The sequence below is a fragment of the Pseudophryne corroboree genome, chromosome 1 (genome assembly GCF_028390025.1).
Source record: "Pseudophryne corroboree isolate aPseCor3 chromosome 1, aPseCor3.hap2, whole genome shotgun sequence".
NCBI classification, from domain to species: domain Eukaryota; kingdom Metazoa; phylum Chordata; class Amphibia; order Anura; family Myobatrachidae; genus Pseudophryne; species Pseudophryne corroboree.
Window position 1 is genome coordinate 879,022,422 of NC_086444.1, and position 27,049 is coordinate 879,049,470.

The 27,049-nt window shown below is 45.1% G+C and overlaps 1 protein-coding gene across 2 annotated transcripts in view; it reads left to right on the plus strand.

The window, feature by feature from the left end:
* LOC134915101 (cytochrome c oxidase assembly protein COX18, mitochondrial) overlaps window positions 1–27,049 on the plus strand; it is a 124,366-nt gene that overhangs the window by 94,004 nt on the left and 3,313 nt on the right. For both annotated transcript variants that reach the window (XM_063920097.1, XM_063920098.1), the window contains exon 5: window positions 9,862–9,983. In XM_063920097.1, the coding sequence (XP_063776167.1) occupies window positions 9,862–9,983 (122 nt within the window). The remainder of the gene's footprint in view (window positions 1–9,861; window positions 9,984–27,049) is intronic.

The following is a 27,049-nucleotide window of genomic DNA, read 5'->3' on the forward strand; positions in this document are numbered from 1 at the left end:
CGATAGGGAATGTACTATTCCAGATATAGAGAAAGGCGTTGTCTACTTCTACCGCAAATGGGGTCTATATATTGACATGCTTGATGAGCTGACACGTTCCAAAATTTTAAAACTTTATGAAAACACTGATTGGTGGCATTATAAGCGGCTGGCGGGTCTTGTCTAATACAGATATTCTTTTTGGTTATTTCGTGGATATACTGTCTCCCTGACCTCCTACACCCTTTCCCTCCTCTATTCTGTCCTACGATACTTATACGAATGCTACAACGTCTTTTCACTTTGAACAACTTCCTCATTGCTGAATCTATTTTTGCCAATCACACTCCCCTCCCACCCTATTTTATTGTTAGATTTTATGCTATGTTTCTATGAGAGAGACATTTACTTTGCTAAACAGTTCTATATGTACAATTGAAAAGAAGGCTCCGATCTTAGATTGCTGAATATTTTATTTCTCGTCATTTGTCCTATATACACACACGCCATATTTTACTGCATTATTCATGTCTCGCAACTAATTGTAATCTTCATATTTGTCACCATTTCATTATACTTTATGTTGCGTTTTGATGAGAGTTGTGATGACAACGATCATTATGTGTTAACGCCTTCTTTGATGTTTTATCTCTGTCTCTCTTCTTTTATTTCATGATTGTTGTTAACCTGACAAAAAACCCAATACAGATATGTTACAAAAAAAAAAAATCTTACGTTGAAGACCGTCACACTGTTGGCCTTGGCTTCAGCAAGACGTGTGTCGGAGCTGGGGGCGTTGTCCTCATTTTCCATGAGGACACAGCTGAACTCAGAACTCGTCAGCAATTTCTCCCGAAAGTGGTGTCTGCGTTTCACATCAACCAACCTATTGTTGTTCCGGTTATCACAGACACTTCCGCTACTTAAGTCTTTGGATGTTGTGAGGGCTTTGAAGGTATATGTGAAGAGGACAGCTCATCACAGGAAATCCGAGTCTCTGTTCGTTCTATATGATCCCAATAAAATTGGGTGTCCTGCTTCAAAGCAGACAATTGCACGCTGGATCAGGCTTACTATTCAGCATGCTTATTCCATGGCAGGTTTGCCGGTTTCAAAATCTGTACAGACCCACTCTACTAGGTCCGTGGGTTCTTCCTGGGCAGCTGCCTGGGGTGTCTCTGCTTTACAGCTCTGCCGAGTGGCTACTTGGTCTGGTCCGAACACGTTTGCTATGTTCTACAAGTTCGATACTTTGGCCTCTGAGGACCTTCAGTTTGGTCAATCAGTTCTGTAGGAACCTCAGCACTCTCTTACCCGGTTTGGTAGCTTTGGTACATCCCCATGGTACTAAATGGAACCCCAGTATCCTCTGGGACGTAAGAGAAAATAGGATTTTAATTACCTACCAGTAAATCCTTTTCTCGTAGTCCGTAGAGGATACTGGGGAGCCGCCCGGTGCTTCGTTCTTCCTGCACTGTTACTTGGTTAAGTATTGTTGTTTCAGCTGTTGCTGTTCCTGTTTAAAGTTGGGTTAGCATAGCTTTCCTCTGTTTGTGTGTGCTGGTTCGTCTCCTCGGGCACAGTTTCCTAGACTGAGTCTGGTAGGAGGGGCATAGAGGGAGGAGCCAGCCCACACTATCAAATTCTTAAAGTGCCCGTGGTTCCTAGTGGACCCGTCTATACCACATGGTACTAAATGGAATCGCAGTATCCTCTGCGGACTACGAGAAAAGGATTTACCGGTACGTAATTAAAATCTTATTTTTACTAATGCTATTTTTGGTTTATTATTTACTAACAATGAACTCTGTACTAGGCCTTAGCAAGCAATTGGCAATGAGCTTTGATCCTTTGTATGTTAGTCAATGAACACAAATCTAGGAACAGTACAGTGGTGTCAGCATAAATGTAGGTGTAAATATAATTACAGTTGAAAATTCAATTTTTTGTAGTATGTACATATTTGTTTATTTTTTAGTATGTAGTTGTGCTTTACCCATATACAGTAGGTGTATATACATGCATAGAGTGCTTCCCATATAGGAAGCACAGCACCAAGCATTTATTTGGATCTGGATTATGCAAATAATGAAGCGTAGAGCTTCAAAGCCTATGAGGGAAGTTTCGTTCTTCATTTAAAGAATTGTTTATTGCTACTTGTAGTGAATGCTAGCCACACCCAGTCTGATCTGTGGCAGAATCAGGGACCCATATGGACACAAATGAAAGTGGCCAGATTAGATGAGATCCAGCCATTTGGCTCTCCAGTGAAACAGCCGGGTGTCTTTTGGCATCACAAGGGGCTGTTAAGGGCCCTACACATTTAACGATCCACCGCCGAGCTGCCCAACGGCAGATACGGGCGACGGGTGACCTGGCGGCCGGGGGGCAGTGACGGGGGGAGTGAAGTTTTTTCACTCCCCCGTCAGCCGGCTCCATAGAAGTGCAGGCAAATATGGACGAGATCGTCCATATTGGCCTGCATGCCCACCCGACGGGGCACCAGCGATGAACGAGCGTGGGACCGCGCATCGTTCATCGCTTGTGCCTCCACACTGCACAATATGAACGTTATCTTGTTCATTAATGAACGAGATCGTTCATATCTTGCAGTCAGATCGCCCAGTGTGTAGGGCCCATTAGTGCAGTAGGAAGAAAACTGCTCGCACTGCTAATTAGTGGTCACCTCCTGAATACTTTCACCAAAGGCCTTTATAATCCCAATGGTTTTTGGATGGATTATGATTTAGGCATCTGTCTCATTTTCAGACCTTTGCTGAACTTCAGCTTTCTGACCACATTAATTACTTGTTCATTACATCTGGAGAGAAGAGATTACAATTTCTTCCCTGTTTGCCCAACATTCAAGTAGCCAACACTTGTGTGAGCCCAGGGTTATAGTAGCAGATTATTACTAATGTTTCAATGGCGGTAAACCCTAGCAATTTGGTGTGTTGACTCCCACTCTGGTAATTTGCTTAGGAACAACATGTTACGAGAGATACTGGTCAGTAGTATGCTTACCTGGGGGTTCATTTACTGAGCTCTTCTGAGCGTATTTGTGTCAGATTATTAAAAGGCCAATGCTTTTACAAGCAATACACTGATGATAAAAGCATTGCCCTTTAACATATTGGGTATAAACACACTTAGAAGCACCAGGTTTTACAACCCAATGCTTCCTAAATAAACCCCCTTGAGTTGTAAATTACTGTATATTCTGATGCTACATAGCTATGGTATACTTGTGTCTTAAACAGTTTATTTGTTCACCTGTATGTTTAGAGATTCTACTCCAATATCTATATACATGGTCGAGTCAACTTTTTATTACCAACTGCTACATTTGACGGTGGCAGCGCCTAGCCCATGAAGTACGTCACGTGTCTGTCTTGGTGGGTATATAAAATGGATGATTATCAGCTTTCGGGCCAAGGGTGGCATTGTTTCTGAAACAGCGCAATTTGTGAACGGTTTGCGTTTTGCTGTGGTAAAAGTGTGACTGGACAAATGGCACCGTTGTGAATAACCGACGTGGAAATTGCAGAGCACCACATGCCACTGATGTGAGAGGTGAACGTCTGCTACAAAGGTGCGTGAGGGATGACTGACACACTACAGTGGAGCAGCTCACCATCAAAATAAACCTGGGGGCTACCAGATGTGTGTATAAAATTACCGTTCAGTGAACCCTGCTGCGTATGGGGCTCCGGAGCAAACGGATGGTCACTGCACCTAGCTGGTGGTTATAAATGTAACTCGACCATGTATACATTTTCTCTATCGTCCTAGTGGATGCTGGGGTTCCTGAAAGGACCATGGGGAATAGCGGCTCCGCAGGAGACAGGGCACAAAAAGTAAAGCTTTAGGATCAGGTGGTGTGCACTGGCTCCTCCCCCTATGACCCTCCTCCAAGCCTCAGTTAGATTTTTGTGCCCGGCCGAGAAGGGTGCAATCTAGGTGGCTCTCCTAAAGAGCTGCTTAGAAAAGTTTAGCTTAGGTTTTTTATTTTACAGTGAGTCCTGCTGGCAACAGGATCACTGCAACGAGGGACTTAGGGGAGAAGAAGTGAACTCACCTGCATGCAGGATGGATTGGCTTCTTGGCTACTGGACATTAGCTCCAGAGGGACGATCACAGGTACAGCCTGGATGGTCACCGGAGCCTCGCCGCCGGCCCCCTTGCAGATGCTGAAACGAGAAGAGGTCCAGAATCGGCGGCAGAAGACTCCTCAGTCTTCTTAAGGTAGCGCACAGCACTGCAGCTGTGCGCCATTTTCCTCTCAGCACACTTCACACGGCAGTCACTGAGGGTGCAGGGCGCTGGGAGGGGGGCGCCCTGGGAGGCAAATGAAAACCTTTTTTTGGCTAAAAATACCTCACATATAGCCTCCGGGGGCTATATGGAGATATTTAACCCCTGCCAGAATCCGTTAAGAGCGGGAGACGAGGCCGCCGAAAAAGGGGCGGGGCCTATCTCCTCAGCACACAGCGCCATTTTCCCTCACAGAAAGGCTGGAGGGAAGGCTCCCAGGCTCTCCCCTGCACTGCACTACAGAAACAGGGTTAAAACAGAGAGGGGAGGCACTAATTTGGCGTCAGAAATATATAAAAAAGATGCTATAAGGGAAAACACTTATATAAGGTTGTCCCTATATAATTATAGCGTTTTTGGTGTGTGCTGGCAAACTCTCCCTCTGTCTCTCCAAAGGGCTAGTGGGTCCTGTCCTCTATCAGAGCATTCCCTGTGTGTGTGCTGTGTGTCGGTACGTGTGTGTCGACATGTATGAGGACGATGTTGGTGAGGAGGCGGAGCAATTGCCTGTAATGGTGATGTCACTCTCTAGGGAGTCGACACCGGAATGGATGGCTTATTTAGGGAATTACGTGATAATGTCAACACGCGCCAAGGTCGGTTGACGACATGAGACGGCCGACAAACAATTAGTACCGGTCCAGACGTCTCAAAAACACCGTCAGGGGTTTTAAAACGCCCGTTTACTTTAGTCGGTCGACACAGACACAGACAGGGACACTGAATCCAGTGTCGACGGTGAATAAACAAACGTATTCCTTATTAGGGCCACACGTTAAGGGCAATGAAGGAGGTGTTACATATTTCTGATACTACAAGTACCACAAAAGAGGGTATTATGTGGGATGTGAAAAAACTACCGTAGTTTTTCCTGAATCAGATAAATTAAATGAAGTGTGTGATGATGCGTGGGTTCCCCCCGATAGAAAATATGGGCGGTATACCCTTTCCCGCCAGAAGTTAGGGCGCGTTGGGAAACACCCCTTAGGGTGGATAAGGCGCTCACACGCTTATCAGAACAAGTGGCGGTACCGTCTATAGATAGGGCCGTCCTCAAGGAGCCAGCTGACAGGAGGCTGGAAAAATATCATAAAAAGTATATACACACATACTGGTGTTATACTGCGACCAGCGATCGCCTCAGCCTGGATGTGCAGAGCTGGGGTGGCTTGGTCGGATTCCCTGACTAAAAATATTGATACCCTTGACAGGGACAGTATTTTATTGACTATAGAGCATTTAAAGGATGTATTTCTATATATGCGAGATGCACAGAGGGATATTTGCACTCTGGCATCAAGAGTAAGTGCGATGTCCATATCTGCCAGAAGATGTTTATGGACACGACAGTGGTCAGGTGATGCAGATTCCAAACGGCACAAAGGTGTATTGCCGTATAAAGGAAGAGGAGTTATTTGGGGTCGGTCCATCGGACCTGGTGGCCACGGCAACTGCTGGAAAATCCACCGTTTTTACCCTAAGTCACATCTCTGCAGAAAAAGACACCGTCTTTTCAGCTTCAGTCCTTTCGTCCCTATAAGAGTCATATCTGCCCAGGGATAGAGGAAAGGGAAGAAGACTGCAGCAGGCAGCCCATTCCCAGGAACAGAAGCGTTCCAACCCTTCTGACAAGCTCTCTGCATGACGCTGAGACCGTACAGGACCCCTGGATCCAACAAGTAGTATCCCAGGGGTACAGTTTGGAATGTCGAGACGTTTCCCCTGCGCAGGCTCCTGAAGGCTGCTTTACCAAGGTCTCCCTCCGACAAGGAGGCAGTATGGGAATAAATTCACGAGCTGTATTCCCAGCAGGTGATAATTAAATTACCCCTCCTACAACAAGAAAAGGGGTATTATTCCACACTATATTGTGGTACTGAAGCCAGAAGGCTAGGTGAGACCTATTCTAAATCTAAAAAAATTTGAACACTTACAAAGGTTCAAATCAAGATGGAGTCACTCAGAGCAGTGATAACGAACCGGGAAGAAGGGGACTATCTGGTGTCCCGAGACATCAGGGATGCTTACCTCCATGTCCCAAATTTGCCCTTATCACTAAGGGTACCTCAGGTTCGTGGTACAGAACTGTCACTATCAGTTTCAGACGCTGCCGTTTGGATTGTCTACGGCACCCCGGGTCTTTACCAAGGTAATGGCCGAAATGATGGTTCTTCTTCGAAGAAAAGGCGTCTTAATTATCCCTTACTTGGACGATCTCCTGATAAGGGCAAAGTCCAGGGAACAGTTGGAGGTCGGAGTAGCACTATCTCGGATACTGTTACAACAGCAGGGGTGGATTCTAAAGATTCCAAAATCGCAGCTGATCCCGACAACAAGTCTCCTGTGCTTAGGGATGATTCTGGACACAGTCCAGAAAAAGGTGTTTCTCCCGGAAGAGAAAGCCAGGGAGTTATCCGAGCTAGTCAGGAACCTCCTAAAATCAGTGCATCATTGCACAAGGGCCATGATAAAAAAAATGGTGACTTCCTTCGAAGCAATTCCAGTCGGCAGATTTCATGCAAGAACTTTTCAGTGGGATCTGCTGGACAAATGGTCCGGATCGCATCTTCAGATGCATCAGCGGATAACCCTATATCCAAGGACAAGGGTGTCTCTCCTGTGGTGGTTACAGAGTGCTCATCTTCTAGAGGGCCGCAGATTCGGCATTCAATTTTGGATGTTGGTGACCACGGAGGCCAGCCCGAGAGGCTGGGGAGCAGTCACACAAGGAAAAAATTTCCAGGGAGTGTGATCAAGTCTGGAGATTTTTCTCCACATAAATATAGCTAAGGGTAAATTTATAATGCTCTAAGCTTAGCAAGACCTCTGCTTCAAGGTCAGCCGGTATTGATCCAGTGGGATAAAACATCACGGCAGTCGCCCACGTAAATAGACAGGGCGGCACAAGAAGCAGGAGGGCAGTGGCAAAAACTGCAAGGACTTTTCGCTGGGCGGAAAATCATGTGATAGCACTGTCAGCAGTGTTTCATTCCGGGAATGGAAACTGGGAAGCAGACTTCCTCAGTAGGCACGACCTCCACCCGGCAGAGTGGGAACTTCATGGGGAAGTTTTCCACATAATTGTAAACCGTTGGGAATTACCAAAGGTGGACATGATGGCGTCCCGTCTGAACAAAAAACGGGACAGGTATTGCGCCAGGTTAAGAGACCCTCAGGCAATAGCTGTGGACGTTCTGGTAACACCGTGGGTGTACCAGTCGGTGTATGTGTTCCATCCTCTGCTTTTCATACCTAAGGTACTGAGAATTATAAGACGTAGAGGAGTAAGAACTATACTCATGGCTCCGGATTGGCCAAGAAGGACTTGGTACCCGGAACTTCAAGAGATGCTCACAGAGGACTTATGGCCTCTGCCGCTAAGAAGGGACTTGTTTCAGCAAGTACCATGTCTGTTCCAAGACTTACCGCAGCTGCATTTGACGGCATGGCGGTGGAACGCCGGATCCTAAGGGAAAAGGCATTCAGGAAGAGGTCATTCCTACCCTGGTCAAAGCCAGAAAGGAGGTGACCGCACAACATTATCACCACATGTGGCGAAAATATGTTGCGTGGTGTGAGGCCAGGAAGGCCCCACGAAGAAATTTCAACTCGGTCGATTCCTGCATTTCTTGCAAACAGGAGTGTCTATGGGCCTCAAATTGGGGTCCATTAAGGTTCAAATTTCGGCCCTGTCGATTTTTCTTCCAGAAAGAAGTGGCTTCAGTTCCTGAAGTCCAGAAGTTTGTCAAGGGAGTATTGCATATACAACCCCCTTTTGTGCCTCCAGTGGCACTGTGGGATCTCAACGTAGTTCTGGGATTCCTCAAAACACATTGGTTTAAAACCAGTCAAATCTGTGGATTTGAAGCATCTCACATGAAAAGTGAACATGCTCTTGGACCTGGCCTGGACCAGGCGAGTGTCCAATTGGTGGTTTTTTTCTCAAAAAAGCCCATATCTGTTTGTCCATTCGGACAGGGCAGAGCTGCGGACTCGTCCCCAGTTCTCTCCCTAAGGTGGTGTCAGTGTTTCACCTGAACCAGCTTATTGTGGTGTCTTGCGCCTACTAGGGACTTGGAGGACTCCAAGTTGCTAGATGTGGTCAGGGCCCTGAAAATATAGGTTCCAGGACGGCTGGAGTCAGGAAAACTGACTTGCTGTTATCCTGTATGCACCCAACAAACTGGGTGCTCTTGCTTTTAAGCAGACTTTTGCTAGTTGGATGTGTAATACAATTCAGCTTGCACATTCTGTGGCAGGCCTGCCACAGCCAAAATATGTAAATGCCCATTCCACAAGGAAGGTGGGCTCATCTTGGGCGGCTGCCCGAGGGGTCTCGGCTTTACAACTTTGCCGAGCGGCTATTTAGTCAGGGGCAAACACGTTTGTAAAATCCTACAAATTTGATACCCTGGCTAAGGAGGACCTGGAGTTCTCTCATTCGGTGCTGCAGAGTCATCCGCACTCTCCCGCCCGTTTGGGAGCTTTGGTATAATCCCCATGGTCCTTTCAGGAACCCCAGCATCCACTAGGACGATAGAGAAAATAAGAATTTACTTACCAATAATTCTATTTCTCGGAGTCCGTAGTGGATGCTGGGCGCCCATCCCAAGTGCGGATTATCTGCATTACTTGTACATAGTTACAAAAATCGGGTTATTATTGTTGTGAGCCATCTTTTCAGAGGCTCCGCTGTTATCATACTGTTAACTGGGTTCAGATCACAGGTTGTACAGTGTGATTGGTGTGGCTGGTATGAGTCTTACCCGGGATTCATAAATCCTTCCTTATTGTGTACGCTCGTCCGGGCACAGTACCTAACTGAGGCTTGGAGGAGGGTCATAGGGGGAGGAGCCAGTGCACACCACCTGATCCTAAAGCTTTACTTTTTGTGCCCTGTCTCCTGCGGAGCCACTATTCCCCATGGTCCTTTCAGGAACCCCAGCATCCACTACGGACTCCGAGAAATAGAATTATCGGTAAGTAAATTCTTATTATTAACTTCTATGTATGTATACGTACAGTGGCATTTCTGTTTCAGTACTTGTTTGCACATTCCTGTGCATGTGCATATATCTTTTATGAGTTGATATATATATAATATTTAATCATTACTGATCTTCAATAAACTTAGAAGAAAGTAAAATCCATAGTTTTACTGTGGTTAGATTTTCTACATGACAGTGCAGCCACTAGATGGGGTTTTTACTCTATTTATGTTTAACAGTTTCCCAATTATTCATGCTGTGGCTGTCTTAATGAGGCTGTTTTATACAAATAATAATTAGCCATTAAAGATGTGAGTAACAGTGACAGTAATAAGTAAGAATGGTGAATTGTAATGTTGACATGTCGCTATTCAAAACTTACTGATTGGTAAATAAATAGCTATGGATGCTGATATTCAGATATTGTTTTTCACTCAACATATCCCTTTTAACCTCTGAATTTTGTTTATTTTGTGCAGGGGGGGGGGGGGGTGTTTGTTGCATTACTTCGGATTTCTTATTCTTTGGCTCATCATGACATGCATAATTATGACGCAGAATGTACACGTATGTGTTTCAGGGACAGCAATCTACAGACAGCTACAGGAGGGTGGTGCACTATGGTTTTCAGACCTTGCAATGCCAGATTATACTTGGATTCTTCCTGTGTATTTGGGTTTGATCAACTTGCTGCTGGTAGAGGTACAGAAATTACTGCTTTATTAATTACAAATATTATCTCCCATATAAATTATTTTAGAAGATCATTAATGTTTAATTTAGCAATGCAGAGATCAACGTGAAATACAGCAGAAAATGTGTTTTGGAATAAACTTGGCAAACATAACTAAGAAAGCAAATATTAATACACATGTTGGTATTGTACAAATAATACAGATAGAAGAGCTTGCTAAGGGTATATTATGCTTTCCATCACTACCGCCACTTCTTATGATGATGACTAAAAGTGTGTGTGGTTTAGCTAAGAATACAAAAGCAACACTTGCTAATAAGAACACAGCATAGAGTAGTGATGCGACATTGTGTTAAAATGCCTGTAGGAAGATTTTGACGTGTGTGTGTGTGTGTGTGTGTATATATATATATATATATATATATATATATATATATATATATATATATAAAATGAATGGGACGGCACTCAGGGCTTTTTTTTGCCGAAAGTTATATTTGAAGATTTGTCAGCAAAACATCATATCAAGTCATCCATGACTTGATGACTTGATATGATGCTTTGCTGACAAATCTTCAAATATAACTTTCTGCCAAAAAAGCCTCTGAGTGCCGTCCCATTCATCATTTCTACTTTTGCGGGACACTGTATTGGACAAGGACACCGGGGTAATTATTGATGTATATTGAGTGCGGAACTGCATAATATATATATATATATATATATATATATAAACAACAGACGGGTCCGGCTCTCCCAATAGAGGAAATAAAAGCGCTGGGTGCCTCCACAGAAATTCAAATACAACCAACAGCGGGTGCGGCACTCCGTGCGACGAGATCAACGGGACACTTACTTCAGAGGTGGTGACAACGTTTCAATTCGATTTATTAGTGCATTTTCATCAGGTCAGATAACAAGAGAAAAGAAAAGTGCTTACCTAAATAGTGTGTGTGCTGGACGCCATACCCGCACTTCCGGATCCCAGACACGAGTCTGGTCCGTTGGCGCTCACCAGTGACGTCACTACCCACTGCCGGTAGTCATGGAAACATCAACAAAGCCTGTTCGTATACACATGGTGAATGCAATCAAAGACACAAAAATGCAGATGGAAACTATACATAGGTATCCTCAATACAGGTCTAGGGCTATAATAAACAGTCTAATATAATGTACAAGCAACCTTCATATCACATATCTACAATGGATGTCAACTAAAGTGCATACTGTCATAAAGGCATACATAATGATCACCAGGGCTAGTGATATGGTCTCTAAATATATGGTCATAGACTGACCAGAGTTAAGGGCATGTATACTCTCCCACCAAAATATACATAGAAACACAGACCAATAAATAGAGGAACGCTGCATTTATAAGAGTGCATTTAAACCAAGGTGCTCGTTCAGCCCTCTGGGGTGTAATGTCCCCAGACGGTGGATCCATCTAGTTTCAAGCTGAAGGAGTTTCATGCCCCTATCACCACCCCGGGTCAGGGGGGGAACATGGTCTACCATGCGGTAACGTAGAGATACCAAAGGATGTCGGGCTACGGCAAAATGCCTGGCAACTGGTTGGTCACTAGAACCTTTAACAATGGCTGCTTTAATGGCCGAGCGGTGAGCTGCCATCCTTTCTTTGAACATTCTGACAGTTTTGCCTATGTAAGACATACCGCATGGGCACAATAGCTGGTAAATTACAAATTTGGATGAACAAGTCAAGGTATAGTTAATGGTCAACATTCTGCCAGTGAGTGGATGAGGGAAATTTTTACCACTCATCATAAATTGACATGTAACACAAGTACATCTGATACAACCCTTGGAGTTAGCCTGCATAGCCACATTGGGGTTAGGCGAAATATCAGCTTTGACAAGCATATCCCTAATGTTCCGTCGTCTAGTATAGCATGGCATGAGTCTAGTCTGTCCTAGATTCAGTTCTTTGTCGGACTGAACAATATTCCACAGTTTCTTGGAAATTTGGTTAATGCCACTACTAGCAGGGCTAAAATGCCCCACCCAGGGCAAGATGTTAGTGGATACAGTGTTTAATGGTTTTACTTGTAGTAGACTTGGCCTATCTGCTGCCAACGCCTTGGCTTTGGCCTGTTCGAGTAGCAATCTTGGGTATCCCCTGGCTAAAAATTTGTTAATCATGTTGTTCATTTGAATCTCAGCTAGTGCAGGGTCAGAGGTGATGCGTCGGACTCTGAGTAGCTGGGAAAAAGGCAAACCTTGCTTCAGGGGTGTGGGATGGAAACTAGAGTAGTGCAATAGATTGTTCCTATCTGTCGGTTTCGTGAATACTGAAGTATGGATTTCACCATCTCTAATAGAGATCTCCACATCCAAGTAATTGACGGAGTCAGTGCTTAGGTTATATGTAAATTTGACTGGATGGTTACGGCTGTTATGTGTCTCTATTACCTGTACTAGTCTGGACTGTGAGCCCTTCCACAGAATTAGTAAGTCGTCAATGTAGCGACAATACATGACAATATCAGATGTTACTCCAGGGTCCTCAAAAAATATCTCCTGTTCTACTTTGAACATGTATATATTAGAGTACGATGGGGCCACTGGGGACCCCATCGCACAGCCTGTCTGTTGTAAGTAGATCTTGCGATCAAACATAAAGAAATTCCTGGTAAGGGTCAGGTGAAGAAGGTCCAGACACAACTGTAGGTCTGGTCCTTTAAATTCAGGGTGACCCTGTAAAAATTCACGGGCTGACTCAATACCCGCCTCGTGAGGAATTATAGTATATAAGCTCTGTACGTCAATGCTACAAAGGACAATTTCGTGATCAAATTTGTTCAACGTTTGTAATTTACGGAGCAAGCTACTAGTATCAAGAAGGTATCTTGGATGTGACTGAATACAAGGTTGGAAAATGGCATCCAAAAATAAGGCTACAGGCTGAAACAAAGATTTATTAGCCGATATAATGGGCCTGCCCGGGGGTTTAACCAGACTTTCTCTGACGTCCTAGTGGATGCTGGGGACTCCGTCAGGACCATGGGGATATAGCGGCTCCGCAGGAGACAGGGCACAATAATAAAAGCTTTAGGATCAGGTGGTGTGCACTGGCTCCTCCCCCTATGACCCTCCTCCAAGCCTCAGTTAGATTTTTGTGCCCGACGAGAAGGGTGCAATCTAGGTGGCTCTCCTGAGCTGCTTAGAATAAAAGTTTAAGTTAGGTTTTTTATTTTCAGTGAGTCCTGCTGGCAACAGGCTCACTGCTACGAGGGACTTAGGGGAGAGAAGAAAACTCACCTGCGTGCAGGATGGATTTGCTTCTTAGGCTACTGGACACCATTAGCTCCACAGGGAGTCGGAACACAGGTCTCACCCTGGGGTTCGTCCCGGAGCCGTGCCGCCGACCCCCCTTGCAGATGCCGAAGTTGAAGAGGTCCAGAGGTCCAGAAACAGGCGGCAGAAGACTTTCAGTCTTCATAAGGTAGCGCACAGCACTGCAGCTGTGCGCCATTGTTGTCAGCACACTTCACCAACAGTCACCAACTGTCACTGAGGGTGCAGGGCGCTGGGGGGGGCGCCCTGGGCAGCAATGTATAATACCTTTTATGGCTAAAATACATCACATATAGCCCTTGAGGCTATATGGATGTATTTAACCCCTGCCAGATCTCACAAACTCCGGGAGAAGAGCCCGCCGAAAAGGGGGCGGGGCCTATTCTCCTCAGCACACGGCGCCATTTTCCTGCTCAGCTCTGCTGTGAGGAAGGCTCCCAGGCTCTCCCCTGCACTGCACTACAGAAACAGGGTTAAAACAGAGAGGGGGGGCACTTATTTGGCGATATGATTACATATATAAAAATGCTATAAGGGAAAACACTTGTATAAGGGGTTGTCCCTGTATAATTATAGCGTTTTTGGTGTGTGCTGGCAAACTCTCCCTCTGTCTCCCCAAAGGGCTAGTGGGGTCCTGTCCTCTGTCAGAGCATTCCCTGTGTGTGTGCTGTGTGTCGGTACGTGTGTGTCGACATGTAGGAGGACGATGTTGGTGAGGAGGCGGAGCAAATTGCCTGTATTGGTGATGTCACTCTCTAGGGAGTCGACACTGGAATGGATGGCTTATTTAGGAATTACGTGATAATGTCAACACGCTGCAAGGTCGGTTGACGACATGAGACGGCCGGCAAACAAATTAGTACCTGTCCAGGCGTCTCAGACACCGTCAGGGGCTTGTAAAAACGCCCATTTACCTCAGTCGGTCGACACAGACACGGACACTGACTCCAGTGTCGACGGTGAAGAAACAAACGTATTTTCCTTTAGGGCCACACGTTTCATGTTAAGGGCAATGAAGGAGGTGTTACATATTTCTGATACTACAAGTACCACAAATAAGGGTATTATGTAGGGTGTGAATAAACTACTTGTAGTTTTTCCTGAATCAGATAAATTAAATGAAGTGTGTGATGATACGTGGGTTTCCTCCGATAGAAAATTATTGGCGGTATACCCTTTCCCGCCAGAAGTTAGGGCGAGTTGGGAAACACACCTTAGGGTGAATAAGGCGCTCACACGCTTATAAAAACAAGTGGCGTTACCGTCTCCAGATACGGCAGCCCTCAAGGAGCCAGCTGATAGGAAGCTGAAAAATATCCTAAAAGTATATACACATATACTGGTGTTATACTACGACCAGCATTCGCCTCAGCCTGGATGTGCAGCGCTGAGGGGGCTTGGTCGGATTTCCTGACTGAAAATATTGATACCCTTGACAGGGACAAGATTTTATTGACTATAGAGCATTTTAAGGATGCATTTCTATATATGCGAGATGCGCAGAGGGATATTTGCATTCTGGCATCAAGAGTAAATGTGATGTCCATATCTGCCAGACGACAGTGGTCAGGTGATGCAGATTCCAGACGGCACATGGAAGTATTGCCGTATAAAGGGGCGGTCCATCGGACCTGGTGGCCATGGCAACAGCTGAAAAATCCACCTTTTGTTACCCCAAGTCACATCTCAGCAGAAAAGGACACAGTCTTTTCAGTCTCAGTCCTTTCGTCCCCATAAGGGCAGGCGGGCAAAAGGGCCAGTCATATCTGCCCAGGGGTAGAGGAAAGGGAAGAAGACTGCAGCAGGCAGCCCATTCCCAGGAACAGAAGCCCTCCACAGCTTCTGCCAAGTCCGCAGCATGACGCTGGGGCCGTACAAGCGGACTCAGGTGCGGTAGGGGGTCATCTCAAGAGTTTCAGCACGCAGTGGGCTCACTCACAAGTGGACTCCTGGATCCTACACGTAGTATCCCAGGTGTACATTGGAAATTCGAGACGTCTCCCCCTCACAAGTTCCTGAAGTCTGCTTTACCAACGTCTCCCTCCGACAGGGAGGCAGTATTGGGAACAATTCACAGGCTGTATTCCCAGCAGGTGATAATCAAAGTACCCCTTCTACAACAAGGGAAGGGGTATTATTCCACACTATATTGTGGTACTGAAGCCAGACGGCTAGGTGAGATCTGAAATATTTGAACACTTACATACAAGCGTTCAAATCAAGATGGAGTCACTCAGAGCAGTGATAGCGAACCAGGAAGAAGGGGACGATATGGTGTCACTGGATATCAGGGACGCTTACCTACATGTCCAAATTTGCCCTTCTCACCAAGGGTACCTCAGGTTCGTGGTACAGAACTGTCACTATCAGTTCAGACGCTGCCGTTTGGATTGTCCACGGCACCCCGGGTCTTTACCAAGGTAATGGCCGAAATGATGATTCTTCTTAAAAGAAATATGGACGCTTTCCTGATAAGGGCAAGGTCCAGAGAACAGTTGGAGGTCGGAGTAGCACTATCTTAAGTAGTTCTACGACAGCACGAGTGGATTCTAAATATTCCAAAATCGCAGTTTTTTCCGACGACACGTCTACTGTTCCTAGGGATGATTCTGGACACAGTCCAGAAAAGGATGTTTTCTCCCGGAGAAGAAAGCCAGGGAGTTATCAGAGCTAGTCAGGAACCTCCTAAAACCAGGAAAAGTATCAGTGCATCATTGCACAAGGATCCTGTGAAAAATGGTGGTTTCTTACAAAGCGATCCCATTCGGTAGATTTCACGCAAGAACCTTTACGTGGGATCTGCTGGAAAAATGGTCCGGATCGCATCTTCAGATGCATCAGCGGATAACCCTGTCTCCAAGGACAAGGGTGTTTCTTCTGCGGTGGCTGCAGAGTGCTCATCTATGAAAGGGCCGCAGATTCGGCATTCAGGACTGGGTCCTGGTGACCACGGATGCCAGCCTGAGTGGCTGGGGAGCAGTCACACAAGGAAAAAATTTCCAGAGAGTGTGATCGAGTCTGGAGACTTCTCTCCACATAAATATACTGGAGCTAAGGGCAATTTACAATGCTCTAAGCTTAGCAAGACCTCTGCTTCAAGGTCAGCCGGTATTGATCCAGTGGGACAACATCACGGCAGTCGCCCACGTAAACAGACAGGGCGGCACAAGAAGCAGGAGGGAAATGGCAGAAACTGCAAGGATTCTTCGCTGGGCGAAAAATCATGTGATAACACTCTCAGCAGTGTTCATTCCGGGAGTGGAAAACTGGGAAGCAGACTTCCTCAGCAGGCATGACCTCCACCCGGGAGAGTGGGGACTTCATCGGGAAGTCTTCCACATGATTGTAAACCGTTGTGAAAAACCAAAGGTGGACATGATGGCGTCCCGCCTGAACAAAAAACTAGATATTGCGCCAGGTCAAGGGACCCTCAGGCAATAGCGGTGGACGCTCTGGTAACACTGTGGATGTACCAGTCAGAGTATGTGTTCCCTCCTATGCCTCTCATACAAAAAGTACTGAGAATCATAAGAGGGAGATGAGTAAGAATGATACTCGTGGTTCCGGATTGGCCAAGAAGGACTTGGTACCCGAAACTTCAAGAGATGTTCACGGAAGACCCGTGGCCTCTACCTTTAAGAAAGGACCTGCTCCAGCAGGGGCCTTGTCTGTTCCAAGACTTACCGCGGCCGCGTTTGACGGCATGGCGGTTGAACGCCGGATCCTGAAAGGGCATTCCAGATGAAGTCATCCCTACCCTGGTCGAAGACAGGAAGGATGTAACCGCAAAACATTTTCACCGCATTTGGCGAAGATATGTTGCGTGTTGTGGGGCCAAGAAGGCCCCTACAGAGGAATTCCAACTGGGTCGTTTCCTACATTTCCTGAAAACAGGACTGTCTATGGGCCTAAAATTAGGGTCCATTAAGGTTCAAATTTCGGCCCTGTCGAATTTCTTCCAGAAAGAACTGGCTTTAGTGCCTGACGTTCAGATGTTTGTAAAAGGGGTACTGCATATACAGCCTTCTTTTGTGCCCCAGTGGCACCTTGGGATCTAAATGTTGTTTTGAGTTTCCTAAAGTCACATTGGTTTGAACCACTCACCACTGTGGACTTAAAATATCTCACATGGAAGGTGACGATGCTATTAGCCCTGGCTTCAACCAGGCGTGTGTCAGAATTGGCGGCTTTATCATATATAAAGCCCTTACTTAATTTTTCATTCTGACAGGGCAGAATTGAGGACTCGTCCTCAATTTCTCCTTAAGGTGTTTTCTGTTTTTCACATGAACCAACCTATTGTGGTACCTGCGGGTACTAGGGACTTGGAGGACTCCAAGTTACTTGACGTTGTCAGGGCCCTGAAAAATATGTTTCCAGGAAGGCTGGAGTCAGAAAATCTGACTCGCTGTTTAGCCTGTATGCACCCAACAAGATGGGTGCTCCTGCTTCTAAGCAGACGATTGCTCGCTGGATTTGTAATACAATTCAGTTTACACATTCTGTGGCAGGCCTGCCACAGCCAAAATCGGTAAAAGCCCATTCCAAAAGGAAGGGGGCTCATCTTGGGCGACTGCCCGAGGGGTCTCGGCTTTACAACTTTGCAGAGCAGTTACTTGGTCAGGGGAAAACACGTTTGCTAAATTCTACAAATTTGATACCCTGGCTGAGGAGGACATGGAGTTCTCTCATTCGGTGCTGCAGGGTCATCCGCACTCTCCCGCCCGTTTGGGAGCTTTGGTATAATCCCCATGGTCCTGACGGAGTCCCCAGCATCCACTAGGACGTCAGAGAAAATAAGATTTTACTTACCGATAAATCTATTTCTCGTAGTCTGTAGTGGATGCTGGGCGCCCATCCCAAGTGCGGATTGTCTGCAATACTTGTACATAGTTATTGTTACAAAAATCGGGTTATTCTTGTTGTGAGCCATCTTTTCAGAGGCTCCTTCGTTGTTATCATACTGTTAACTGGGTTCAGATCACAGGTTGTACGGTGTGATTGGTGTGGCTGGTATGAGTCTTACCCGGGATTCAATATCCTTCCTTATTATGCACGCTCGTCCGGGCACAGTATCCTAACTGAGGCTTGGAGGAGGGTCATAGGGGGAGGAGCCAGTGCACACCACCTGATCCTAAAGCTTTTATTATTGTGCCCTGTCTCCTGCGGAGCCGCTATATCCCCATGGTCCTGACGGAGTCCCCAGCATCCACTACGGACTACGAGAAATAGATTTATCGGTAAGTAAAATCTTATTTTTGTGAATCTTGGGGGTGGTGTACAAAAGTGGTATAACTAACTGGATGTTTAGGTAATAATGCATTGCTAAGGTCTAATGAAATAATGCCTGATTCGACAGCCCCCTTCAGCATATTGGCTAATTCATTAGAAAATGCAGTCGTAGGGTCTTCAGCTAGCAATCTATAGACCGATACATCATCAAGTTGCATTAGGATTTCTGCTCTATAGTCATTTAAGTCCTGCAACACTATGGCTCCACCTTTATCAGCAGGCCTGCAAATGAGATTAGGACAAGTGGATAAGCGCTCAAGAGCCAATCTCTCATTTTTGGTCAAGTTGTTCCTAGGTTGAGATAATGAGGTAATGTGTTGATCAGTCTCAAGTTCTAAAAGTCGCATGAAGGTGCGAACCGATGCATTATGGGTCTGTGGTTCAAACGTAGATTTAGGCAAAATTTTACGTAATTTATCTGGTATATCCATCTTTGTCGTTGCCAATGTTGGACTCTTGGCAAAGTGCTCCTTCAACTTCAACTGGCGATGTAATCGAAATTTATCCACCTTCCATTGTAGTGGATCTTGTTTACAGACTGGTATAAAAGATAACCCTTTGGCTAATACTGATTTCTCAGTGTCGTTAAGTTCATAGCTGGAAAGGTTAATAACTACATTTTCTGCTGTCGTGGATTCTTGGGCGGACGCCCTACTCTTCCCCTTCCTCTGCCATTGGTGCCCTCGTCTGGTGTATCGGCGTTGTCTTTTGCGCCAGGGATCTTGGCCCTGGTAGCTACCCCTAAAGGGTGATCACCGCGGGTTGATTGTGATGCAGATTCAGAGTCACTGGTAGTGGAGGTGTGTTCATTTGAAGACTCAAGGTTCCGGGTGCGATGGACTTTGCGTCGGAAGAATGGTCGCTTAGATTCACGTCTAGGGGCCCCATCAGTCCACCTATAGACGTTGTGTTGCTCATAGTCAGTGTCCACTTTTAAGCGCTTATTTGCTTTGAATTTAATTAAATCCCGTTTATATAACTGCAGTTGGTCGTTTAATTTGGTGAGCCAGTCGACAGTTGTGTCAGCTTGTAAATTAGCTTTATGCTGTTGTTCAAATTCAGCTGCCTTAGTTTTATACATGTTCATCTCTTTAGTGGACTGCTCTATTATGAGCAACATAAGATCCATAGAACAGCGATTTAAAATACCGACCCACTTACGGCAGAAATTAGGGTCATTGCGTCCAATAGTGGGGGAATTGCGTACTCTTAGACCACGGGGGATCTTCTTTGCTCTATAGTAGTCGGATAAGGACAGACAGTGGTAGAAATAGTCTATTTCTTTACGCTTGATTTTTAATAATGTGTGGTAAATATCTTCAGGTGAAAGCGCCTCCTGTTGATCACTAAGTAGTGCTGAGTACAGAATTGCATCCGCTTCAGCATCCGTGTATCCATGTACATACCCAATGGGATATTGAGCCGGTGGAATGCCTGAAACATGTAGATCAGCCAGATCTTCAGCCATGTTGATTCTCAGACAATGGCACACTCAGCATGCAACAAATCAGTGACTAGAGTGACCTTACTGATCTACTCAAATAGATGTCACGTCAAAAGCCAGCAGCGGGCAGTAAAGTGCAAGTGAGAATACAGTCTTCAATGTGAACAAAAGACAATGGTATCTACAATGTATACCAAAAAAGTGCTAGTGCCAAAGTCAATGTGAACTAGGTAAAGTGCAGCAGTGCATACAGCAGACACTGAGGATAATACATAGCAGCATTCATGAATGAGGAGCCTTGACAAGTGTTCACTACACTGTAGTGAGCACCGATATCCAAACAACAGACGGGTCCGGCTCTCCCAATAGAGGAAATAAAAGCGCTGGGTGCCTCCACAGAAATTCAAATACAACCAACAGCGGGTGCGGCACTCCGTGCGACGAGATCAACGGGACACTTACTTCAGAGGTGGTGACAACGTTTCAATGCGATTTATTAGTGCATTTTCATCAGGTCAGATAACAAGAGAAAAGAAAAGTGCTTACCTAAATAGTGTGTGTGCTGGACGCCATACCCGCACTTCCGGATCCCAGACACGAGTCTGGTCCGTCGGCGCTCACCAGTGACGTCACTACCCACTGCCGGTAGTCATGGAAACATCAACAAAGCCTGTTCGTATACACATGGTGAATGCAATCAAAGACACAAAAATGCAGATGGAAACTATACATAGGTATCCTCAATACAGGTCTAGGGCTATAATAAACAGTCTAATATAATGTACAAGCAACCTTCATATCACATATCTACAATGGATGTCAACTAAAGTGCATACTGTCATAAAGGCATACATAATGATCACCAGGGCTAGTGATATGGTCTCTAAATATATGGTCATAGACTGACCAGAGTTAAGGGCATGTATACTCTCCCACCAAAATATACATAGAAACACAGACCAATAAATAGAGGAACGCTGCATTTATAAGAGTGCATTTAAACCAAGGTGCTCGTTCAGCCCTCTGGGGTGTAATGTCCCCAGACGGTGGATCCATCTAGTTTCAAGCTGAAGGAGTTTCATGCCCCTATCACCACCCCGGGTCAGGGGGGGAACATGGTCTACCATGCGGTAACGTAGAGATACCAAAGGATGTCGGGCTACGGCAAAATGCCTGGCAACTGGTTGGTCACTAGAACCTTTAACAATGGCTGCTTTAATGGCCGAGCGGTGAGCTGCCATCCTTTCTTTGAACATTCTGACAGTTTTGCCTATGTAAGACATACCGCATGGGCACAATAGCTGGTAAATTACAAATTTGGATGAACAAGTCAAGGTATAGTTAATGGTCAACATTCTGCCAGTGAGTGGATGAGGGAAATTTTTACCACTCATCATAAATTGACATGTAACACAAGTACATCTGATAGAACCCTTGGAGTTAGCCTGCATAGCCACATTGGGGTTAGGCGAAATATCAGCTTTGACAAGCATATCCCTAATGTTCCGTCGTCTAGTATAGCATGGCATGAGTCTAGTCTGTCCTAGATTCAGTTCTTTGTCGGACTGAACAATATTCCACAGTTTCTTGGCATTAACCAAATTTCCAAGAAACTGTGGAATATTGTTCAGTCCGACAAAGAACTGAATCTAGGACAGACTAGACTCATGCCATGCTATACTAGACGACGGAACATTAGGGATATGCTTGTCAAAGCTGATATTTCGCCTAACCCCAATGTGGCTATGCAGGCTAACTCCAAGGGTTGTATCAGATGTACTTGTGTTACATGTCAATTTATGATGAGTGGTAAAAATTTCCCTCATCCACTCACTGGCAGAATGTTGACCATTAACTATACCTTGACTTGTTCATCCAAATTTGTAATTTACCAGCTATTGTGCCCATGCGGTATGTCTTACATAGGCAAAACTGTCAGAATGTTCAAAGAAAGGATGGCAGCTCACCGCTCGGCCATTAAAGCAGCCATTGTTAAAGGTTCTAGTGACCAACCAGTTGCCAGGCATTTTGCCGTAGCCCGACATCCTTTGGTATCTCTACGTTACCGCATGGTAGACCATGTTCCCCCCCTGACCCGGGGTGGTGATAGGGGCATGAAACTCCTTCAGCTTGAAACTAGATGGATCCACCGTCTGGGGACATTACACCCCAGAGGGCTGAACGAGCACCTTGGTTTAAATGCACTCTTATAAATGCAGCGTTCCTCTATTTATTGGTCTGTGTTTCTATGTATATTTTGGTGGGAGAGTATACATGCCCTTAACTCTGGTCAGTCTATGACCATTTATTTAGAGACCATATCACTAGCCCTGGTGATCATTATGTATGCCTTTATGACAGTATGCACTTTAGTTGACATCCATTGTAGATATGTGATATGAAGGTTGCTTGTACATTATATTAGACTGTTTATTATAGCCCTAGACCTGTATTGAGGATACCTATGTATAGTTTCCATCTGCATTTTTGTGTCTTTGATTGCATTCACCATGTGTATACGAACAGGCTTTGTTGATGTTTCCATGACTACCGGCAGTGGGTAGTGACGTCACTGGTGAGCGCCGACGGACCAGACTCGTGTCTGGGATCCGGAAGTGCGGGTATGGCGTCCAGCACACACACTATTTAGGTAAGCACTTTTCTTTTCTCTTGTTATCTGACCTGATGAAAATGCACTAATAAATCGCATTGAAACGTTGTCACCACCTCTGAAGTAAGTGTCCCGTTGATCTCGTCGCACGGAGTGCCGCACCCGCTGTTGGTTGTATTTGAATTTCTGTGGAGGCACCCAGCGCTTTTATTTCCTCTTTTGGGAGAGCCGGACCCGTCTGTTGTTTGGATATCGGTGCTCACTACAGTGTAGTGAACACTTGTCAAGGCTCCTCATTCATGAATGCTGCTATGTATTATCCTCAGTGTCTGCTGTATGCACTGCTGCACTTTACCTAGTTCACATTGACTTTGGCACTAGCACTTTTTTGGTATACATTGTAGATACCATTGTCTTTTGTTCACATTGAAGACTGTATTCTCACTTGCACTTTACTGCCCGCTGCTGGCTTTTGACGTGACATCTATTTGAGTAGATCAGTAAGGTCACTCTAGTCACTGATTTGTTGCATGCTGAGTGTGCCATTGTCTGAGAATCAACATGGCTGAAGATCTGGCTGATCTACATGTTTCAGGCATTCCACCGGCTCAATATCCCATTGGGTATGTACATGGATACACGGATGCTGAAGCGGATGCAATTCTGTACTCAGCACTACTTAGTGATCAACAGGAGGCGCTTTCACCTGAAGATATTTACCACACATTATTAAAAATCAAGTGTAAAGAAATAGACTATTTCTACCACTGTCTGTCCTTATCCGACTACTATAGAGCAAAGAAGATCCCCCGTGGTCTAAGAGTACGCAATTCCCCCACTATTGGACGCAATGACCCTAATTTCTGCCGTAAGTGGGTCGGTATTTTAAATCGCTGTTCTATGGATCTTATGTTGCTCATAATAGAGCAGTCCACTAAAGAGATGAACATGTATAAAACTAAGGCAGCTGAATTTGAACAACAGCATAAAGCTAATTTACAAGCTGACACAACTGTCGACTGGCTCACCAAATTAAACGACCAACTGCAGTTATATAAACGGGATTTAATTAAATTCAAAGCAAATAAGCGCTTAAAAGTGGACACTGACTATGAGCAACACAACGTCTATAGGTGGACTGATGGGGCCCCTAGACGTGAATCTAAGCGACCATTCTTCCGACGCAAAGTCCATCGCACCCGGAACCTTGAGTCTTCAAATGAACACACCTCCACTACCAGTGACTCTGAATCTGCATCACAATCAACCCGCGGTGATCACCCTTTAGGGGTAGCTACCAGGGCCAAGATCCCTGGCGCAAAAGACAACGCCGATACACCAGACGAGGGCACCAATGGCAGAGGAAGGGGAAGAGTAGGGCGTCCGCCCAAGAATCCACGACAGCAGAAAATGTAGTTATTAACCTTTCCAGCTATGAACTTAACGACACTGAGAAATCAGTATTAGCCAAAGGGTTATCTTTTATACCAGTCTGTAAACAAGATCCACTACAATGGAAGGTGGATAAATTTCGATTACATCGCCAGTTGAAGTTGAAGGAGCACTTTGCCAAGAGTCCAACATTGGCAACGACAAAGATGGATATACCAGATAAATTACGTAAAATTTTGCCTAAATCTACGTTTGAACCACAGACCCATAATGCATCGGTTCGCACCTTCATGCGACTTTTAGAACTTGAGACTGATCAACACATTACCTCATTATCTCAACCTAGGAACAACTTGACCAAAAATGAGAGATTGGCTCTTGAGCGCTTATCCACTTGTCCTAATCTCATTTGCAGGCCTGCTGATAAAGGTGGAGCCATAGTGTTGCAGGACTTAAATGATTATAGAGCAGAAATCCTAATGCAACTTGATGATGTATCGGTCTATAGATTGCTAGCTGAAGACCCTACGACTGCATTTTCTAATGAATTAGCCAATATGCTGAAGGGGACTGTCGAATCAGGCATTATTTCATTAGACCTTAGCAATGCATTATTACCTAAACATCCAGTTATACCACTTTTGTACACCACCCCCAAGATTCACAAAAGTCTGGTTAAACCCCCGGGCAGGCCCATTATATCGGCTAATAAATCTTTGTTTCAGCCTGTAGCCTTATTTTTGGATGCCATTTTCCAACCTTGTATTCAGTCACATCCAAGATACCTTCTTGATACTAGTAGCTTGCTCCGTAAATTACAAACGTTGAACAAATTTGATCACGAAATTGTCCTTTGTAGCATTGACGTACAGAGCTTATATACTATAATTCCTCACGAGGCGGGTATTGAGTCAGCCCGTGAATTTTTACAGGGTCACCCTGAATTTAAAGGACCAGACCTACAGTTGTGTCTGGACCTTCTTCACCTGACCCTTACCAGGAATTTCTTTATGTTTGATCGCAAGATCTACTTACAACAGACAGGCTGTGCGATGGGGTCCCCAGTGGCCCCATCGTACTCTAATATATACATGTTCAAAGTAGAACAGGAGATATTTTTTGAGGACCCTGGAGTAACATCTGATATTGTCATGTATTGTCGCTACATTGACGACTTACTAATTCTGTGGAAGGGCTCACAGTCCAGACTAGTACAGGTAATAGAGACACATAACAGCCGTAACCATCCAGTCAAATTTACATATAACCTAAGCACTGACTCCGTCAATTACTTGGATGTGGAGATCTCTATTAGAGATGGTGAAATCCATACTTCAGTATTCACGAAACCGACAGATAGGAACAATCTATTGCACTACTCTAGTTTCCATCCCACACCCCTGAAGCAAGGTTTGCCTTTTTCCCAGCTACTCAGAGTCCGACGCATCACCTCTGACCCTGCACTAGCTGAGATTCAAATGAACAACATGATTAACAAATTTTTAGCCAGGGGATACCCAAGATTGCTACTCGAACAGGCCAAAGCCAAGACGTTGGCAGCAGATAGGCCAAGTCTACTACAAGTAAAACCATTAAACACTGTATCCACTAACATCTTGCCCTGGGTGGGGCATTTTAGCCCTGCTAGTAGTGGCATTAACCAAATTTCCAAGAAACTGTGGAATATTGTTCAGTCCGACAAAGAACTGAATCTAGGACAGACTAGACTCATGCCATGCTATACTAGACGACGGAACATTAGGGATATGCTTGTCAAAGCTGATATTTCGCCTAACCCCAATGTGGCTATGCAGGCTAACTCCAAGGGTTGTATCAGATGTACTTGTGTTACATGTCAATTTATGATGAGTGGTAAAAATTTCCCTCATCCACTCACTGGCAGAATGTTGACCATTAACTATACCTTGACTTGTTCATCCAAATTTGTAATTTACCAGCTATTGTGCCCATGCGGTATGTCTTACATAGGCAAAACTGTCAGAATGTTCAAAGAAAGGATGGCAGCTCACCGCTCGGCCATTAAAGCAGCCATTGTTAAAGGTTCTAGTGACCAACCAGTTGCCAGGCATTTTGCCGTAGCCCGACATCCTTTGGTATCTCTACGTTACCGCATGGTAGACCATGTTCCCCCCCTGACCCGGGGTGGTGATAGGGGCATGAAACTCCTTCAGCTTGAAACTAGATGGATCCACCGTCTGGGGACATTACACCCCAGAGGGCTGAACGAGCACCTTGGTTTAAATGCACTCTTATAAATGCAGCGTTCCTCTATTTATTGGTCTGTGTTTCTATGTATATTTTGGTGGGAGAGTATACATGCCCTTAACTCTGGTCAGTCTATGACCATATATTTAGAGACCATATCACTAGCCCTGGTGATCATTATGTATGCCTTTATGACAGTATGCACTTTAGTTGACATCCATTGTAGATATGTGATATGAAGGTTGCTTGTACATTATATTAGACTGTTTATTATAGCCCTAGACCTGTATTGAGGATACCTATGTATAGTTTCCATCTGCATTTTTGTGTCTTTGATTGCATTCACCATGTGTATACGAACAGGCTTTGTTGATGTTTCCATGACTACCGGCAGTGGGTAGTGACGTCACTGGTGAGCGCCGACGGACCAGACTCGTGTCTGGGATCCGGAAGTGCGGGTATGGCGTCCAGCACACACACTATTTAGGTAAGCACTTTTCTTTTCTCTTGTTATCTGACCTGATGAAAATGCACTAATAAATCGCATTGAAACGTTGTCACCACCTCTGAAGTAAGTGTCCCGTTGATCTCGTCGCACGGAGTGCCGCACCCGCTGTTGGTTGTATATATATATATATATATATATATATATATATATATATATACACACACACACACACATATACATACAAAACAACAGTCGGCACTCAATTGATTAAATAAGTCAGCTAGCCTCCGTGCCAGAACCAGAAGTTCAATGCACCATACCACAAAAAGGACGGCACTGG